Source organism: Lagenorhynchus albirostris, chromosome 20 (genome assembly GCF_949774975.1).
Source record: "Lagenorhynchus albirostris chromosome 20, mLagAlb1.1, whole genome shotgun sequence".
NCBI lineage: Eukaryota > Metazoa > Chordata > Mammalia > Artiodactyla > Delphinidae > Lagenorhynchus > Lagenorhynchus albirostris.
The window spans coordinates 35,505,990-35,527,201 of NC_083114.1; the positions used below are offsets into that span (position 1 = coordinate 35,505,990).

Genomic DNA, 21,212 nt, shown 5'->3' on the forward strand with positions numbered 1-21,212 from the left:
GTGCCTAATTGGCCACATGGTATTTTCAAAAGCCAATAAATCATGTCACTTCTATAAGAGATCCCAACGTTTAAAATAAATCTATAACGGCATACCCAATCTTTCAAGATGGACCAGATGCAGAGTTTTCTCTGAATCAAGTCTTCACTCCTTCCTCCACATCTCACCAGGAAAATCCCTGTTTGTCCATAATCTAAACACAATGCAGCTTATTTTACTTAAACAAAAGTTTGATTATATTCCACGATGTCATCATTACAATAAGGATCAGAGTTTAGCAATTCAACTCATCTTTTCTGCTCTCTCTAGAAATTATACAAACTGTTTTTAAGTCAGACCAGTGACATTTATTGCTCAACTTTGATCCCAGATAGTTATGAAGGCTAGCTAGCTTTTGTCCCTGAGAACCAATGCAACTATTTTAAGTGTCACAAATGAGGATACAGCAAAGAGCTTTAGTTCTCAGAGAGAAGTGATTAATTTTATCTCTGACATCCTTATCTGGCTCTTGAAGAGTTGACCCATCATCCCCAAAATATATTATACAGAAAGTCTTGCAAAAAGGTTGGGTGAAGCTTTCTTAAAACTTATATAGTCAGTTAACTCTGGGTATCAATTGCCTTTTGAATCACAAAAGTAATTTCTGAACTTAAATGGCAAATACTAAAGCTCACAACAGCAAGTTTTAAAAATTACCCTGTTCCCTACTTTTTAACATTTGCTCCATGTTGTAGAAAAAGTGAATATATGTAAATATTTTTAAAAAGAGAAGGTGCACTTATCTGAGGAAAAATAAAAGACAACAAAAAAAAAATCCATTGTTTGTGCTGCTAGTTTCCTAACTCAGTTAAACCCCACAAAAACCATAGACTAGTTTCATAAAAGAAAATAATGAGTATCACATACACATCTAATACAATAAATTCAAACAGGAGCACACATATTATGTTGGTGATCAAACATGGACACAGATAGGCAGAACAGGATGGAACAAGCAGAGCCAAGAAAATTAGAAATAAGCCCTTTCTCTCATTCCTGAAAACCATGCAAAGCAGAATAGCCCAGTCAATACAAAATGACAGACGCACGAAGAATCTGAAGAAAACGCAGAAAGGCAACCCTAATGATTAAAAGAATTATCGTTCAATGAAGGCTAAGTTGAAAGATGAGAATATCCTTGTGAAAACATGCCAAAGACAAAATGAAAAAGTCCATTAAGAGTGCACAGTGAACCAGATACTGGAATGCCACAGAAAACCAAAGGAAAAAGTAGAGGGGAAAGAGCATGTTGCTTCAATAAAAAACACGGTAAGACACATGTAAGGCATTCAACTACTGCAAACTTAGAAGTACTGAGTTAAATGAATGCTGTACATGAGAACCAATGCAGTAATGTACATTTACTCTGCAAGACATATTATGGAACACTGCAGCAAGTACCAAAAAAAAAAAAAAAAAAAAAGTTGCCAATAACCAAGAACTCTACACCTTAATAAGGCTAAAAGGTAATGCAATACTTGGAAGAAACTAAATGATAAGCCTTCAAGTTATCAATTGAAGGATGTGACTTTAACATGTTCTAAGAAAACACCAGGCCAACTGTCATTCTCACAAATCAGAGCAGGAGAGGGAAGAATAATGCTTGTCTCCTACTGAATGGTATTCATCATAAGTGAAAATGAGTATAGCTTGAAGTGGAACTCTGCCTGTGTCTGAAGAAAAGTGAGTCGGTGGGGAGACAAGAAAGTGAAAACATTCTCTTAATAAATTAAATTCTCATAAAAACTAACCTTTCTCCTTGGATTTTCTATCTTGTTCTCTGTCCCGACTTTTGCTCCTGTGCTTATATGACTTTCGATCTCGGCTTTTTGATCTTCTTCGATCCCGACTACGAGATCTATGCTTTCTTTCTGACCTATCATGGCTTCTGCTTCTTCGTCGATCTCTGCTTCTTAAATAATTTGAAACAAAAGGAAAGCAATTTCAGCTGATATTACAGTGATAAAAAACCTTGAAGAATTACATACTGTTGAATAAATAACAAGATTAAAAGCAAAATTTACCCTTAAAGGCAAAAGAATAGAATGTACTATTAAAACATATTTACATTAGAAATCTTAAGAACTGAAAATTGAAAATCCTTCTAACTTCAATTTTTCAAATAGGTAGCCCTACCCAAAATAATTTATAATTTAAATGTCTTGGGCTTCCCTGGTGGCGCAGTGGTTGAGAGTCCGCCTGCCGATGCAGGGGACACGGGTTCGTGCCCCGGTCCAGGAAGATCCCACATGCCACGGAGCGGCTAGGCCCGTGAGCCATGGCCGCTGAGCCTGTGTGTCCGGAGCCTGTGCTCCGCAACGGGAGAGGCCACAACAGTGAGAGGCCTGCGAACCGCAAAAAAAAAAAAAAAAAAAAAAAAAAAAAAAGTCTTCTCAGAATCAATAAGAGAAGCACTTAAAAGACCATCCAATACACTGACTTCCTAATAAGACTGCATCAAACCTCCTTAGACTGCCTCAGAAATAGCAATGAAGTTGCCTCGAAGATGGACTCGTTCAGATTCAACTCTCATAATCCATCCTCACACTTACTGAGACTTAAGAGGGTCAAGTACCAAGGAATATCACTGGTAATTACTACTGTTTATTGCGCACTCACTATATGTCTGGCACTGTTTCATGTGTTCAATATACCTGCTTCGCCTTCTTTCTCTACTTCGTGATCTTTTGTGGTCCCGAGACCTGCTGCATCTTCGGTCAGAAGTTCGGCTTGAGTGACGACTCCTTGATCGACTCCTCTTTCTTCTTTCTCTGTCTCGAGCCCTTTCTTTTTCTCTTTCTTCCTCTTCTCTTCGTCTTTTCCTCTCTCTTTCTTCCCTTTCTCTCTCCCTTTCTTTTTCTCTTTCTTCTCGTTCTTGTTTCTCCTTTTTTAAACGCTCATCACGATCAGGTTCTTCAGTTCTTTTTCTCAATTTTTCCTAAGGAAATAGAGTTTGATTTTTTTTTTTAGAACTATATAAAGACACTGTCAAACAATGGCTACCTAATGTGAAGCATTTTTAGACCAACTTATGGAATTTGATGCCCTAAAAGTGAAATGGAGAAATCTCAACACCATGTATGTACACAAGATATTACTTGACTAAACCCTCAGGAATATTCTTTCTCCCAAATTCCTGGCACTACAGAGTAAAAATAATAAAGTGCTTTGCTAATCTAACGAATAGCAAAGCATTATAGGGATTATCGCTACCTCAAATAACACAGTCAGCAAAAATATCAACGAGAGATTTGTATCTCTGTGTGATCAATTTTTAACCATATTAAAATAAAGTACTAGCTATAGCTAAAATACATGTTTATAAGAAACTTACTTTTAATTCTTCTACAGTAGCTTTAATTTTGGCATAGCCCATGTGCTGTTTTCCCATCAAATGGTCATCTACCCGGGACTGGGCATCTCCCACTATCAAAAAAGCTCCACACACTTCACAAACTTCCATTTGTTTTTCTTGGGCAGCAAAACTTTCAATTGTCTGAAATGATAAATCAGTTATTATAAGAATATCTGAGAAAGACAGAACAAACAAATCGCCCCAAAAGTACTTAACATTTAGAATAGATTTTTAATTTTGTCAACTGCTACTTTCCACTTCCCCAAAGCCGTAATACTGAGCAGCAACTTTTAGAGAGAGGAAGCATGACAGCAGCAATCAACTTTCCACATCACCCAAGAAGTACTGAGACCCCATCCCTCAACTCCAACAAAGAAAGAGCTACCTATACCACCTCGAAAAAGCTACCTATTTTAGTCTGAATTCATTTCTCGCTTGGTTCAACAGGTTAAAAGTGTGGACTCCATATTAAAAATGTTTTTCAAAATCATTAAGGAATTGAACTCACTGAGTATAATCTGAACATATCCTTTTAATATTTGGGAACCAATGACCAATTATATTCTAGCATCAATATCCAAAACATGTATTTTGTACGTACAAATACATACACTGATACAAAATACACTGTATCAAAGGCATATCAAATACATTGACACAAAAACACGTATCAATATCCAAACATTATATTCTCTAACTGGAAGTTAAGAAAGTAGAAGGTATTATTAAGAGTATAGCAATTCTGCACTAAGGTAAATACAAACTGAGTAATTTGTTCTAACAAAAAATAAATAAAACCCAGGCCCAAATCAATACTTATGATCTAAGGCACAGGTTGGCAAGCCAGCGGCTTAGAGGCCTGTTTTTGTAAAGTTTTACTGGAACAAAGCCACATCCAATTGTTTATATATTGTTTAAAGCTGCTTTTGTAATATAAGAGCCTTTATATTACAAATCTTGTGACCTGCAAACCTAAAATATTTACTATGTGGCCCTTTAAAATAAAGTTTGCTGACATTAGAAAACTGTTCTCAAATCAGAATAGATCCTAGTAATTCACAGTGAACAGCCTGGGTAAACCAAAATGAGGTTGCTACTCACCGAAGTTGTGGACCTAAGCAATTCTCTCTCTTCTTTTAACTGTTCAACTAATTTCATCATTCCCTGGGCTTCTTCTACTTTTCCTTCAGATCCTAATTCTTCAATCTAAGGGGAATTTAAAAAGCAGTCAGGATATCTTTCTAACCACACTATCCAAGTATTTTTCTTTTTACCCCAAGCTTCATTAGCATTTAGCGGTTGTTTTGGGTCTTTTTGTTTGGTTTTGTTTAGTGAAGCCTGCATTAATTATGTATACTTGACAGGAACATAAACAGCAAATTTCTAACGTGCACTATTTCATAAGGTTTGACTCCCATGAAAGCAACACCACCATCTAGATAATAAACATATCCATCACCCGAGAAGGCCTCCTCCTGCCCCTTTGCTGTATCTCCTCCCAAAGCAACCCCTGATCTGCTTTATGTCACTATAGATTAGTTTGCATTTTCCAGAATTTTATTTAAATGGAACCATGCACTTTTTTTTCCTTCTGTAGGGCTCTGGCCTCTTTCACTCAACCTAATTATCTTAAGATTCATCCACACAGTTACATGTAATTAATTCCTTTTTATTACTGAATAGTGTATCACACTGTATATAGATCAGGGTCCCCAACCCCCAGACCAAGAGTGGTCCGTGGTCTATTAGGAACCTGGCCACACAGCAGGAGGTGAGCAGCAGGCGAGCAAGCAAAGCTTCATCTGTATTTACAGCTGCTTCCCTATCGCTGACATTACCACCTGAGCTCCACCTCCTGTCAACATTATGGTGAGCTGTATAATTATTTCATTATATATTACAATGTAACAGCAATAGAAATAAACTGCACGATAAATGTAATGAGCTTGAATCATCCCGAAACCATCCCCCCACCCCCATCTGTGGAAAAACTGTCTTCCATGAAACCGGTCCCTGGTGCCAAAAAGGTTGGGGACCGCTGGTATAGATACATCACATTTTTTTTACACATTTTTTTTATCCATTAACCTACTGACACGAGTTCTTTCCAGGTTTGTCTGGGGTGTTACTTGCCTAGTATGAATAAAGCCACTATAAACATCGGTATACAACTCTTTGTGTAAACATATGCTTTCATCTCCCTAGCAGTGTAATGGCTCGCGGTGCCTCTTTTAACTTTTTAAGAGAGAAACCTTTTTCCAAAGTGGCTGCACCATTTTACATACCCCAACAGCATAAGACAGTTTGCCCAGCTCTCCACTAACACTTGATATGGTCAGTCTTTTTAATTTTAGCAATTCTAATAGGTGTTCAAAAAGCATCTCACTGTAGATTTGTATTTCCCTAATGTCTAATGACATTGAGCAACTTTACATGTATTTATTTGCCGTCCTTATACCTTCTTTGGTTAAGTGTCTACTCCAAGTATTTTCTGACATTAACGCACACAATTCTCACCTGCTGCAGGAGTACATCGATTTTATCTGTTAGAACCTGAATTTTTTCTTCATTTTTGCCTGTTGGACCAGCTGCCTAATGGAGACAACAGAATGTATTATCAACAACTAAAATACAGAGATAGACGTTCAAAATCTCACATACCATCCCTACTATTTTATTTAATAACTGAAACGCTGAATCACAAGGACAGTAACTCAGTTGCCTCAATTTTTGTTAATCAGCTGCATATTCTGTCAGTTATTTATATCTAAGATCAAAACCTTATGATTAGCAAAATCAATATTACATTTACTAATAAAGACTGAAATTTTAAAAGAATACAAAGTAATGAATGAACCTGCACACAAGTTTCAACACTAGGGAAATCTCTGGGTTTCCAGAGAACAAGGACACTTTACAAAGACTGTAAATTAATTTCATACTCACCCCAGATGACTGCTGGTTTTGAGATAATGCCAAACGAGCATGGCCTCGTCTAATTCTACGTTCTACTTCTGCAAGTAAGCTCTGTAAGTATCGAAGAAAATCTCTCTCATAGCCAACTTTCATAAAACGAGAACTCTTCTCATACCTAATAAAAATGAAAACAAACAAGCACTGCTTTCCTTCCAAATCTTTCTTGATTACAACTCTCATATTCTATCTTAACTAATCTCATGGACTACTGCGTTTAGACTGAAGGCGTAGGGAATTCCCTAGCGGTCCAGTATTAGGACTCTGTGCTTTCACTGCTGAGGGTCCGGGTTCAACCCCTGGTCAGGGAACTAAGATCCTGCAAGCCGTGAGGAGCCATCAAAAAATAGTAATAAAAGAAAAAAAATAAAACACAAATGTGATATAGAAAAAAATGCTTAGGCTTATTCTTGGCATACAGTATGTACTCATATGGTGATACTACATAAAGCTGCATCACTTTGTACCACCCCCAACTAGTGAAGAGGACCTCTGTCCAACATTCATTTTACACGAATTTCAATTATTTCTTCAATCCTTGTCCCCTTAAAGCCAAATAATGATGGGGGTGGGGGATGACCCCCCAAAAGGTAACTTACTGTTTTCGCAGATTTTCATCATGAATTTTTTCACAAGGCCCTGAAAGAACAAGAAATATGAAGGTATAAATTATTGAAGTTAACTTTTCTCTTGCTAAAACAAAAGTTCTTTTTAAAAAAGGAAAGAAGATCCATTTAATCACTGAGTAGTCTGCAGACACCTAAATTAAGCCTACTGAATCATGAAGCGACATACCCAAGCAAGCACATGAGAAGTGTTCTCCTTAGTCTTCAAGATGAGTATAACACAGAACTACGTAAGAGAAGAAAAAAGAGGGAGTAGGAGGAATGAAAAAATTGTTCCTTACTGCCACCAAGAAGAAAACTGAGATGAGGGCAGACCACTGGTCTGAACCACCAGCGCCATTTTATTAATTTCGAGTCTCTGTGAATAGTACAAGACTAGCACCCTAGTCCTACCCCTTACCATCTCCAAAAGGCAACCAATTTTGACCCTTTTAGTTGTATCTTCTGGAATTACCTCCATATTTCTAAATTTTATGCTTATTTTGCTTTTTCTTGGTTTATCCTAGGCATCAAAAATTTAGGTTAAATAAACATTCAGTGCTTATATTTTGATTATGCAAGTCCTACATTAACTGCTGAGTCAAACAAAAGGTGCATTATAATGACACTTTTGATAAACTTACTGGAATTCTTTCTTTTGTTTAGTCTTTTCTATGTCTCTATTTCCAAATTCATCTCAAACACTTTAACTCAGCTATAAGAAACTATCTCAATACCAATGACCCTCAAGATTCAAAATATATCAGATAATCAGCTTTATTTTCTTCCATGAGCTTTCTGTCCTGCTTCAGCCTGGGCTGCTTTTTTTCTAAGCTCACTAATAGAGTTGTCATCCTTAGAAATTCCTTTTCTGGTCTGTACTGAAGTTTACTGGATCTCTTATTTCTCTCCTTGGTTTACGCCCATGAGTTTCCAGAGAAAAGGTGGTAGATAAGTTTGTTGAGACCGTGCATGTCTGAAAATGTCCTTTTGTTTGGCTATATAGCTAACCTAGGTAAAAACATTTTTTCATTCAGAATCCTGAGGGTGATTCTGCAGTGTCTTCAACTTCCAGTGTCATACTGACAAATTTGAGGCCATCCTGACTGATAATCCTATGTGCCCCACCCTCACGCCTGGTGTTCTGGAATTTCACAATGGTGTGGATCTTTTTTCATTTGTTGTACTGAGCTCTTGAAGGACTCACTCAATCTAGAGGGTAAAGTCCTTTAGTAATGCAATATTAAAATTTCCTCCCTTCTGTTTTCTCTATCTAGAACTCTTAATTAGCTATTAGAGGACTGGACTGATATAATTTTTTCAAATTTTAATTTTTTATCAACATTCCACAAATTAATTTTATCCTCAAAACTTTCCCCTGATTTTATTTCAGATTTCTCTAGTTCTAATTTCTAAGAACTCTTCTTAGTTTTTCAAAACTTCCCTTTTAATACAGCATCCTATTCCTCCTGATATGTTCTCTTATTTCTCTGAGGATACTGAATTTAGTTACGGCTTTAAAATTTTTTTTCTTCTGTTTTCCCCCATTATCCACCATATTCCACTAAATTCTTTTTTTCTGTTGGTTTTGGTTAATCTTTTGTGCTTGAAGGTTTTCTTCAAATGTCTGACTGGTATTCCTTGGCTGGCAAAACACTTCCAAAATCTGACTCGAAGTTGGTATGCTCAGGCAGGGTTTGTCAACTAACGGGCTTTACCATAGGAAAATCGGGCAGCAAGACTTTCTTTAGGAGATTCCCCAAGGGTCAGTACCTGTAGATCATTTCTCTGGAACTGTTCACTTTCTCTAAAGAATCCTCTTCTCTTCTGCCTGGGGAAAAACATCTGGCTGTATCCTTCTAGGAACAGGGCAGAGGAAGGGAATGGGAAAACCTCACTATTGAAAATACAGACTCATTTTATCTCTTATAGTCTCATCTTCGTTCATTACTGCCCTATCCTGTATCTCTACTCCCAGTATCTAGATACATCCAGCCCTAATGTGCTCTTAATGTTTTAGGGCAAGCTGTTAATGTTTCTAGAATGATACTAGTTATGTACCATCCTTGGGAGAAGAAAATGATCAAATTTTTTTTTTGCATTTTGTGGCTCAAATGAACTAGTCTCTTTACCCCAATTTCTTCAGAACATAACCCCCGGGGTCTCCTGGGCTGTAGGGGTGGGAGACAGAATCACCAGATGCACAGGTCTGACCACACAGACTAGTGGTTCTCAACAAGGGCAGTTTTGCCCCCAGGGGTATCTGGCAATGCCTGGAGGCATTTTTGGTTGTCACAATTGGGAGATGTTACTGGCATCTACTGGGTACAGGCCAAGGATGCTACTAAACATCCTACAATCCACAGGACAGCCCCTCCCACCCCCGCAAACACAGAATTTTCCAGGTAAAACTGTCAAATGTCAAGGTTGAGAAACCCTGAACTAGACTAATCTCTGGTTTTCAGCCCCATGATTCAACTCTGCCTTCTATGGTACCTGATGCCTCCAAATCCTGAGCCTGTCCAGGGTTCTGCTGATCAAACTCTTTCTTCTAATATCCCCTTCTGCAGGCTTTTAGGGTACAGGTTTCTCTGCTATTCTTCCATCCACTTGTCATCTTCCAAAAATGTGCTGACATCTCTAATGTTATCTCGACTCTTCCATTTACACCTTTTTTGTTTTTAAATTTTCATTTTAGTGGAAGGGTTTCAGGAGGGAGTGGAAATAGATATGTATATTTAATTAAGCCACCATGTTTAATTAGACTGACATTTATTAATACATTCAAAAAACTAAGCCAGGAAAGAAATTACTTTATCAACAAACCTTTAAGAGGAAACTTCTTTTCAAAATTATAAAGTATCAGTTTCTCTTTAATCATAAATTCGATAAAAGTTACACAGAACACTTACTTACCAAGATCAGAACGAGTGTTTGTGAACAATTCCGCAGGACAAAAGCCACAGAGATAATATTTACAAACCTAGTGAAGAAAAACAAAGGTAATTTAACTTTTTGAAATTGTTTGGTTTTACAACTATACCAGAAAAGGGTGCCAAATAACTATTTTCTCATTTCATGATCTTCATCTTTCAACCAAGTAAGTTTAAGAATAATTTCATTTGTTAAGCCATTTAGTTAGGTAAATTAATGACTTTCAGACTCCTGGATTCCAGTACAAGAAATGCAGGACTGACAGTTACCAGCATTTTCTATTTCTATAATTACTTCCTATTTCTATTACAGTATTAGAAATCACTGCCCTACTCCCAAGCAACAAAAAATATTGGATAAAGACATCCAGAAAAAAGATAACTTTTTATTTTTAATTAAAAACACACTGTTCTTATTTTCCTAACTTTGTTAAAGACCAGAACCAATTTACAGACTAAGACTTGGAAATCACTGCCTAAATTCCAAATAACACTTATTTAAAGCAATCTGGTTCAGTATTTTCACTTAAAGAGATCCTGTAACAGGCCCTAAGGTGTAGTGGATATTTTCACACACGCCAGCACTTTACTGAGTAATTTCTATGGTATGAGGAAGAATTATTAACATGAAACCGACTTTTAATTCTCTCTCATTGGTACTTTTGTAACTCCTTCAGATATATTCCGAGACTGCTCTATCCTATGTTTAATTCTATAACACTGCAAACCAAAACCTGTTAAGCAAAATTCCAAAATATCTCCCTTCATATAACCCTTCATTGTTATTGGGTAAATTTTCAATGTACAACTATAACACATGATAGAAAAGGTCTGCTAAATTTAAGATTGAATGAGTTTTTTCGAGACACTTAGAACTGGATGTTAAATCTGAAATAGATTTAGATTGTTTTTTGCTTCAAAGGTCAATTGTTTTATACTTGTGTGAAGCAATGTGGTTCCATAAGCTGTGTCCAGAAGAACGAAGGTCTTATAAAGAAAGGTCTCATAAAGAACAATGAGATTCAAAAATCATGTCTAAACAGATTTAGTTTTATATCAATATTATCCTGTTATATGTAGCCATATGTCATAGTATCTTTGTACCATTTTCTTTTCTTTAGGAGTTCTAACACTCGATTTTAAATTATTAAAAAGGCTCTGTATGACCACAAATAACATGTTGGCGAGGATGTGGAGAAAGGGGAACCCTTGTACACTGTTGGTAGGAATGTAAATTGGTGCAGCCACTGTGGAAAAACCGTATGTAAGTTCCTCAAAAAATAAAAATAGAACTACCATATATGATCCAACAATTCCACTCCAGGGTATATATCCAAAGAAAACGAAAACACTAATTCAAAATGATACATGCACCCCAATGTTCACAGCAGCGTTATTTACAATAGCCAAGATATGGAAGCATCCTAAGTGTCCATCAACACATGAATGGATAAAGAAAATATGGTATATATACACAGTGGAACACTAATCAGCCATGAAAATTTGCCATTTGCAACAACAAAGATGGACTTGGAGGGGATTATACTTAGTGAAATAAGCCAGAGAAAGACAAATACTGTATGCATTTGTGGAATCTTAAAAAAAAAAAAAAAGCAAATTAGTGAATATAATAACAACAAAATAAAACAGACTCTGTGATATAGAGAACAAATGGGAAAAGGGAGGGGCAAAATAGAGGTAGTGTATTAAGAGGTACAGACTATGATGTATAAAATAAATAAGCTACAAAGATATATTGTACAGCACAGGGAATATAGCCAATATTTTACAGTAACTGTAAATGGAGTAAAATCTTTAAAAATTGTAAATCACTATGTTGTACACCCGAAAGTTATATAATATTGTAAATCAACTATACCTGAATTTTAAAAGGGCTCTATACGTGCAAATGTTTTAAAATGCTATATACTTTTCTAATTATTAAAAAGTCTGATTTATTAAATTTTGCATCCACTTTAAGTGTATCAGCAAAATACCAATGCCAACATTCAGTTTAAGAATCTCTTTCAGGGGACTTCCCTGGTGGCACAGTGGTTAAGATTCCGTGCTCCCAATGCAGGGAGCCCAGGTTTGATCCCTGGTCAGGGAACTAGATCCCGCATGCATGCCGCAACTAAGAGTTTGCATGCCACAACTAAGGAGCAGGCGAGCCACAACTAAGGAGCCCGTGAGCCGCAACTAAGACCCGGCGCAACCAAATAATTAACTAATAAAAAAAAAAGAATCCCTTTCATTTGGGGGAAGGAGGACAGAGACAAAGAGGGTATGCTACTTATCTTTCAGACTATTAACCCTGGTTCCAAGGGCCCAAAAATTATTTAACGAATTTCCCACAATTTTAATAGTTATATAAAATAGGTTAATAATAGTTATTACCAGCATTTACCATTACTTATAGCTACAAATTATATGATTTTAATTATATTATTTAATTTTAAAACTAAACTTGGCGTTCAGCCCTCATAAGTATAAAAGTTTACTATCATAAGTATGAAAGTTATTACTATCACTATGCATTCTGCTTTCAAGTACATATGTAAATATAAGACTACTGTTCATTAAAACAAAAGGAATAAACATCTCTATGGTCCCTCCTGACTCTTAAATATAACCAAATACAAACTTGAGTATTTCTAGAAAGGAAATCTTTTTGGAAGTATTTCCAAATAGTACTTATAGAATCTTAGTTTTAATAACATTTATCACCAAAATCAAACTGACCTGGGTCTGAACTGGGATTTACCACATACTGTATGACTTAAGTTTTCTGTAAAAGTGGGGATGACTAACAACTTCAAGGTTTGTCATAAAATGTGTAATAAATTCTGGTTTTTAAAACTAAAATACCTCTGATTTTCAGAGCTATTTAAAGTTTGATTCTTAGGACTTCCCTGGTGGCACAGCAGTTAAGAATCTGCCTGCCAATGCAGGGGACACGGGTTTGATCCCTGGTCCAGAAAGATCCCACATACCACGGAGCAACTAAGCCCATGCGCCACAACGACTGAGCCTGCACTCTAGAACCCGCGAGCCACAACTACTGAGCCTGCGCGCCACAACGACTGAAGCCTGCACGCCTAGAGCCCATGCTCCGCAACAAGAGAAGCCACTGCAATGAGAAGCCCGTGCACCGCAAAGAAGAGTAGCCCCCGCTCGCCGCAACTAGAGAAAGCCCACACGCAGCAAGGAAGACCCAACACAGCCAAAAATAATAAACAAATAAAATAAATAAAGTTTTATTCTAAACTCTAAGTCTTATTTATATAAATAGTTTTCCAAAAAACAGTACATTCTAAGTGGTCAAAACTCTAAGTCTAAATATACTATGTCAGTTTTCCAATAAAATACGTGAGTGAACACACTTAAATCTAGTAAGTACTGTATGGAATTTTAATTTTAAACGGCATTTAATTTGAAAAAGTAGAAAATGACACTTCAACAATCATTTAACACTATGTGCTAAAAACGATGCTTGAAGTATCAATACAAGACCATGTTAAGACTCACTCCTCAAGAAGCTCGGTTTAGTAGTGACACAAAAACTAAAATGTACATACATCACTAGAACAGACAGGAATTTAGTCAGGAATGTCAAGTGGTGAAGCTTGAACTGGTTAAGTTCAGAAGTGGAATGACAAGACATTCTAGGCATAAGGAAACATGAAAAGACAGACATAGCAGAGTATGAAATAGGCAAGTTGAAATAGGTATGCTTGGAGAGGCAACATACTGCAGAGTTTGAAACGTGGCCGCCACTTTTCAACTGTAACTCTGCCTCGTGTCCTCAATACAAAAAAAGGAGACAATAAGTATTTCACAGTGGGATTGTAAAATTTAAACTCTCCATTTACTGAATTGGGAGAAATGAGCAAATAAGTCTGGTTTTTTAAATACTACCCATTACTTTTTAAAATGTCTTTAGGCACTATGTAGATCAAATAAGGCATGCCAGCAGGTCTACCTATAATTTAGTCCAATCATTCCATCTGAGATGAGAAACTGAGATCAACCACATGACCTGCCCTGAAGGCATCTAGCTACTTACAAAATAGAGTTTAAAACCTATTTTCCTAATTCTTTTCTGTGTGCTCTTTCCACTCTCAAATTCTCCTTAAGATACTGTTGTAAAGAAATGGAACATCAACACATTTGTTATTCTACCCAATAAACTCTAGCTACTTAGACTGCTTCTTTTAACCCTTCCCAGGGATTGAGGATGTTTAACTAAAAATATTAACAGTCTTTGACTCAGCAAGTCTTTACTAAATGTCCATCATGGACCTAGAAGTCTGATAACCAAAGGTGGCAAGGGGGAGCAGAGTTCTCATAACATAATTGTGATTCTCTTGATAAATTAAGGTAACACTAAAGACCAGAAGAGTTCAATCTCAACAGCATACTTTTCACTACCACTCAAGAGAATGCAGATACAACCAATCTTAGGAATGTGACTAGGAAATTTTAATTCCAAGTTTCCATCACATTAAACAAAGTCAAACTGTCAAAAATTAAAACAATATCTGAAAATAAAATTCAAAAAAATAAAAACCTGGCATTAGATACTCTGTTGGGAAAAGGAACATTCCAAACATTACTAGAGTTGTGGGACAATTTCGCAGCATCCATCAAAATGACTAAGTAAAATATGCATTTAACTTAGTCATTATCTTTCTAGGAATCTATCCTACAAATGATTCAGCTACATGTATGAGAACATTCATTGCGGATTGGTTGGTAATGGTAAAAGAATTTGACATAATCTACATATCCACCAGGAAATAGTTAAACTAAGGTAGATTTTTTTTTTTAATTTATTTTTGGTTGTGTTGGGTCTTCGTTGCTTAACGCGGGCTTTCTCTAGTTGCGGCGAGTGGGGGCTACTCTCAGTTGTGGTGCGCGGGCTTCTCATTGCTGTGGCTTCTCTTGTTGCAGAGCACGGGCTCTAGTCACGCAGGCTTCAGTAGTTGCAACACGCGGGCTCAGTAGTTGTGGCACACAGGTTCTAGAGCACAGGCTCAGTAGTTGGGGCACACGGGCTTAGTTGCTCCGCGGCATGTGGGATCTTCCCGGACCAGGGCTCAAACCCATGTCCCCTGCATGGCAGGCAGATTCTTCCTTGCACCACCAGTGAAGCGCTAAGGTAGATTTACATGTACCAATGAGGAAAGATTCCACAGTATAAGTGAAAGTTGTTAAGTATATATTATAATTTATATAACATTACATTACTATATGACAACTTTCACTTCTATATCTGTGTCTGTAAATTACTAGGAAAGATCTGGAAAGATACATACAAATTTTTAAGCTTTTCCAGGGGAATGTGACAATAGGAAGGGGAGACAAGGTCAGACTTTCGCTGTTTACTTCTAATTTTAATCTTTTATAGTAAAGCAAGTTTACTTTTGTAAAAAATCATTTTAACAACTCTAAATCAGAGGGGACGTAATAATAAAATCAATTCCTAACATAGTAATTAGTCATGGTTCACTCTTTTTTATTGCCTACACAAATTTCTTGTAAAATTTTAATCAATTTTCCACAGCAGCTGAGATAGTAAACATCTCTCTCCCACTAAGAAGCCTTCAATTATTTCCCAATGTGATTTAGTCCCAACTTTTAACAAGGCTTATAAAAAACATTCAAAACAAGGTTCCTGCTCATCTATCTACACACCTCCTCCCCCAACAACAAAAACAAGGGCTTCAGCTCTAATACCATTCACAATTTCTCAGGCCTAAGATTCTCTCCAGCCCCTAGTAACATTTGTCTTCTCTCCCTCAGGCTAACTCCTATGAATCCTTTAGGTCTCAGTATTTAAAGTCCACTTTAAGAGGCCTTCCCCAAGTACCCCAGTCTGGGTTAAGTGCCCCTTTCATGTGTGCTTTTCTAGACCCTCTACTTTCCCCCACTGTGCTACAAAAGCCCATTACTCCTTCATAACTGCTACCAAATGACAGTTCTCTCAGGGAAAGTGCTGCATCTATACTATTCGGTTGTACATATTATAAGAATGATACATTTTTGTGTCATTCAAAATAATCTGTATTATTTGTATCATCCAAAGTAATTATAGGAACTTCCTCAATTTACAAGAAATGATCAGAAAATTAAACACATTTCATAAAACAATGAAACACTGTATACTAACATAAGCTACTTTCTCCCCTTGTGAAGAAATCAAGTCTAATGAGATACCAGGAATTCCCTGGAAGTCCAGTAGTTAGGACTCCGTGCTTTCACTGCTTGAGGGTCCAGATTTAATCCCTGGTCAGGGAACTAAGATTCCACAAGCTGCACGGTGCATCAGAAGGAAAAAAAAGTCTAATGAGACAGAGACAGACAGACAGAGACAGAGAGACAGAGAGACAGAGAGACAGAGAGAGAGAGAGAGAGAGAGAGAGAGAGAGGGAGGGAGGGAGGGAGGGAGGGAGGGAGGGAGGGAGAGAGAGAGAGACATGGTTTCCCAAAGGCAATCAAATATTAAGGAAATACCTTAATATTTTCAGTCTGATAATAATATTGTGGTTATTTATTTGTCGTGCTCCAAGGCATGCAGAATCTTAGTTCCCCAACCAGGGAGCGAACCTGATGCCCCCTGTACTAGCAGTCTTAACCACAGGAATGCCAGGGAAGTCCCAGTCCTTATATTTTAGAGACAGATAATGATGTCTTTAAGGTTGAAATGACAGAACTGCTTCAAAATAGTGAAAGAGGTAGGACATACAGAGGAAATAATACTGGCCATCTGTTGATAATGTGTCTCACTGGGTATGGTTACATGCAGAGTTCATTCCACTATTCACTTCTGTATGTGTTTTGGAGAGAAAAAAGCAAACAGCAGTTATATACACAAAATATAGGCTGCTGGCAATTCCAAGAAGCCCAACACTTACCATGTACTACAGAGTGTGGCAGGAGATGTCTATACTTCTGACAGAAATAACATTTTGGTGACTATGAATTAAAACTGTCTAGTAGGGCTTCCCTGGTGGCGCAGTGGTTGAGAGTCCGCCTACCGATGCAGGGGACACGGGTTCTTGCCCCGATCCGGGAAGATCCCACATGCCACGGAGCGGCTAGGCCCGTGAGCCATGGCCACTGAGCCTGTGCGTCCAGAGCCTGTGCTCCGCAACGGGAGAGGCCACAACAGTGAGAGGCCCATGTACCACAAAAAAAAAAAAAAAAAAAAAAAACTGTCTAGTAAAATACCTGTAGATGCCATGCGGTATATTTACTCATTTTTTGCTTCCAATTTCCTTCTTAGATTATGAATCCTTTTTTTTTTGCGGTACGCGGGCCTCTCACTGTTGTGGCCTCTCCCGTTGCGGAGCACAGGCTCCGGACACTCAGGCTCAGCGGCCGTGGCTCACGGGCCCAGCCGCTTCGCGGCATGTGGGATCTTCCCGGACCGGGACACGAACCCGTGTCCCCTGCATCGGCAGGCGGACTCTCAACCACTGCGCCACCAGGGAAGCCCTGAATCCCTTTTTTAGATGTTAAAAGTCACAAGTAAAAATGTGGACAGTAACTTAACTGTTTTTTCTTTTCTAAACAACTTTCAGTGTCAGCGACAGTATCTGCTAACATTGTGAAAATTTTAGAAAAGAACATTTATTTCAATTCCCTTCATAAATTAAGCCTTCATTGAAAAGAGGGCACACTTGAATTTGAAAAATTATGAACAAAGTCTCATTTTACATATTATTAGAATCAGAGTTAAGTCAACACTTAATTTCACTTTTGGGTTGAGATCTACAATATAAAATCCTCAATTTGAACTACAAAATTCTTTTTATATACATAATAATAAAAGCTCCAGACCAAACTTTTCAATTCCCTACAATCTCAACTCTTCAGATGATCAGAAGGCTACCAATGCCTTCTCTATCAAACGCTGAAATCTTTGCATGTGAACACTAACCAAAAGGTGCTCACACTAGGCAGGTAAAATCATATGCTTTCCTCATTACCCTGGTTGTTTAGGATTAACAAAGCAGAGCAAACTGCTTAACGCAAAAATACTAATCTCAAGGAAATGTAAAATATTAATCAATGAGGGAGGAGGGTGTGTCAATGAATCCTTGGAACAGTATTAAAGCTGATTTGACTTGAGTTGAAAACTACTTTAGTTGAACACTACTTTCTCTCAGATCCAAACGTAACAATCTACAAAAGTTGGAAAGGCCTGTAACGTAAAGCACTTTCTCTGATAGTGGTTACATACATCTTTACAAATAAATGAAAGGTCAGTAATTTGCATCACAGAAGCATCCTTCACTTAAAAGTGAGTTTCCCCCAAGTGCTTCTAGCTCACAATTAAAAACCTAGTATTGGGCTTCCCCGGTGGCACAGTGGTTAAGAATCCGCTTGCCAAGGCAGGGAACATGGGTTTGATCCCTGGCCTGGTAAGATCCCACATGCCGCAGAGCAACTAAGCCCGTGCACCACAACTACTGAGCCTGCGAGCCACAACTACTGAGCCCGAGTGCCACAATTACTGAGCCCGAGTGACACTACTGAGCCCAAGTGCCACAACTACCGAAGCCTGCGCACCCAGAGCCCGTGCTCCACAACAAGAGAAGCCACGACAATGAGAAGCCCGTGCACTGCAACGAAGAGTAGCCCCCATTCGCTACAACTAGAGAAAGCCCACACACAGCAACGAAGACCCAACACAGCCAAAAATAAAAACAAATAAATTTATTAAAACAAACAAAAAAACCTAGTATTGACACTAAGGACGTGGGTCAGGAAGCAGTAGTTCACAAGCTTTAGAATGCATAAAGATGCCATTTTAAAAAATGCAGATTTCTGGGGCCTTAATGTAGACCTATCAGAATGGGGGTGGGTGGGCGCCCAAGAAGTACAGATATCTGCATTTAAAACAAATTCCAAAGATCAGTCTGATGCAGACATCTAGGAATTTTTTAACACTAAGGTAAAGCCTCCATTTCATTGTTAAACAAAAGGACCCCACCCAGCTGAAATGGCTTTCTGCATCCAGTGCAAGTGTGGCAAAGAAAAATTTCCAGATAGAACAGGAATGCAAAAATATTTGGGGGAATTCCCTGGTGGTCCAGTGGTTAGGACTCCACGCTTTCACTGACTAGGGCTTGTGTTTGATCCCTGGTCAGGGACTAAGATCCCACAAGCCTCGAGGCGTGGCCAAAAAAATAAAAAATTGAAATATCAGGTTACAGTGATGGTGAAACCCTTACAGTACATACTGGGGTTGTCTATTCCTCCAGGATTTTAGCACTAACAGCCAACAACATACGCAAATGACCTGGAAGTGATGCCACGAGCTTCCCCAGCTTTATATAACTCTATAGTAATTCCTGCTTATTTAGAAGAGGCCACACGCTGGTCTACACCAACCTTTCCTTGCAGACAAGAATCTGAAACACCAGCAATTGACTTTTTCAAATCCCTGAATCTAGAATGAAGTGCAACTTGTCATTAAAGGCATAAAATATTTTAATAGCACCACAAGTTTAAATCAGTGAGAAGCACTAAAAGGAAAAAAAAACCCTGAAAGGAAAACAGATTTATTGAACTAAGATGACATAAAACTTAAGTTGCTTTTCTGACAGCCTCATTACTTATGTTATAAACCCAGCACATGTAATGGAATATGGCAATAAAATACCACCAGGAAAAAAAGTTTCTCCACAACACTTGTTCAAAACCAATTAGGCACAGACATAGGCTGCTCCAGTTGATGAGCAATGAAAAGGAATTTTCCCTCTGTAATTCAAAATAGATAAATGTCCTATTTGCCCATCAAGTGAATCATAATGTTCATTTTTTCTTTTTGCAAAGCTTAGATTACTGAGTGAAGTGGTAAAAGAAAAAGTTACTTCACTGTGACAAAGAAATGCCTAGAAAAGAAAGAATCAAGGCAAAAAACACACTCTATGAATTCTACCACAACACTTCATACTACTGTGGAATCAGGCAGCGCCCACTTTAGTCAAACGCTTATTTTTTAAGGTACTGAAAAGACTTGTCTAGCACCAACTTGTTTTCCCGCACTGCAAGAGAAATTTTATTCTGACCAAAGCCTATGTTTAAAATGAGTAAGCAACTTCAAAAAAAAAAGGCATATTTGTTTATTCCTTCATATTTTGATTAGTAATTGCCTTTAAATTATCTTGTTTGATGACAACCACACGTAAAATTAAATTCTACATCTACTCTTCAGGTAAGACCTAAAACAAATGTTACACACCGTGTTCAAAACACTAGATAAACATCAGGGTATTTGCAGAGAGCCAGTTTCATAGAACTGTGGAAAGTGAACAAGACCACAAAGATTAGGTTTAGTATCGCCATTTAACTTGCCAAAAGACCTTGGGTGAGCCTCTCAAGTCTCATCTGTGAAACCGGGTTTATAATTATTTACCCCTACAGGGTTAAGAGAATCAAATGAGTTTCATGTGAAGAAAATGCCTTGACAATTATCTACATGAATGGCTTACTAGACCGTACTGCTATCAAACAATATTTGTAAATCACGGTGAACCCTACCAAGTTATGACCTCTTTTAAAATTTTATTTCCCCATGTAAGCGTCGAAACTGAACCATTACTGAAATAATATACTGTTACGATTTTTACCACTAATGCTGGCCAGAAATTTCAGTCTAAATACGTCGCTCAGCCCAAATAACGGTAGAATTTGCCCTTTCCCCTATTTCACAATGAAGTGAAAACTCCAGAGCCTATAGATGTAAAAAAAGAAAAAAATTCCTTCCTTTCCCGCCTTTCCCTGCCTGATTAAGGTGCTTTTCAATTCTGCCAAGGGTCTTTTTGACTTCCTTGATACTTAAACAACAACAATAAATCATCCCTTATCCTAGGATCCAGGAGGACTCCTCCCTCCCGGGCTATCCTCCCGGCTCCCTCCGGCCACGGGGTCAGACACTTGACCCCGGGGCGGCCCGGGCCCCAAACCGCGCCGCGGCCCCGGCAGGCCCCAGTCCGTTCCACTCCCCTCCCCCACGGCGCCCGGGCACAGGCCCAAGGCCCGCGGGACTTACGCTCTCGTGGTCCCACCGCACGTTGCTGCGCTTCTCATCCGGGGCGAGGTTTCGGTCCCGGCCCATTAATTCATCCAACAATTGCGCGGCCGAAATCATGGTGCTTTCCTCGGGCGACTGCTCCCACCAGCCCTGGCACCCACCAAAGAAAACGCCGGCGACACAGTCGCCAAGCTCTCCAGCCCGCTCCCGGCCTAAAAGCCTGCGCTAAACAGGAGCCGACAAGACAAAATGGCCGCCGC

General features: G+C 38.3%; 1 protein-coding gene across 11 annotated transcripts in view; it reads right to left on the reverse strand.

The window, feature by feature from the left end:
* The window catches only part of LUC7L3 (LUC7 like 3 pre-mRNA splicing factor), a 25,021-nt gene extending 3,817 nt beyond the window's left edge, over window positions 1-21,204 (reverse strand). For 5 of the 11 annotated variants that reach the window (XM_060133815.1, XM_060133816.1, XM_060133810.1 and 2 more), the window contains exons 1-9: window positions 20,971-21,203; window positions 9,889-9,955; window positions 6,967-7,006; window positions 6,341-6,485; window positions 5,912-5,986; window positions 4,496-4,600; window positions 3,374-3,535; window positions 2,694-2,977; window positions 1,791-1,951 (exon numbers count right to left, since the gene is read on the reverse strand). In XM_060133815.1, coding sequence (XP_059989798.1) covers window positions 1,791-1,951; window positions 2,694-2,977; window positions 3,374-3,535; window positions 4,496-4,600; window positions 5,912-5,986; window positions 6,341-6,485; window positions 6,967-7,006; window positions 9,889-9,955; window positions 20,971-21,069 — 1,138 coding nt within the window. In that variant the 5' untranslated portion in view covers window positions 21,070-21,203. Of the gene's footprint in view, window positions 1-1,790; window positions 1,952-2,693; window positions 2,978-3,373; window positions 3,536-4,495; window positions 4,601-5,911; window positions 5,987-6,340; window positions 6,486-6,966; window positions 7,007-8,745; window positions 8,832-9,468; window positions 9,643-9,888; window positions 9,956-20,970 lie in introns of all 11 variants that reach the window. The other 6 variants (XR_009537508.1, XM_060133807.1, XM_060133814.1 and 3 more) reach the window with 4 other exon arrangements.
* Between the last annotated feature and the right edge of the window lie 8 nt (window positions 21,205-21,212).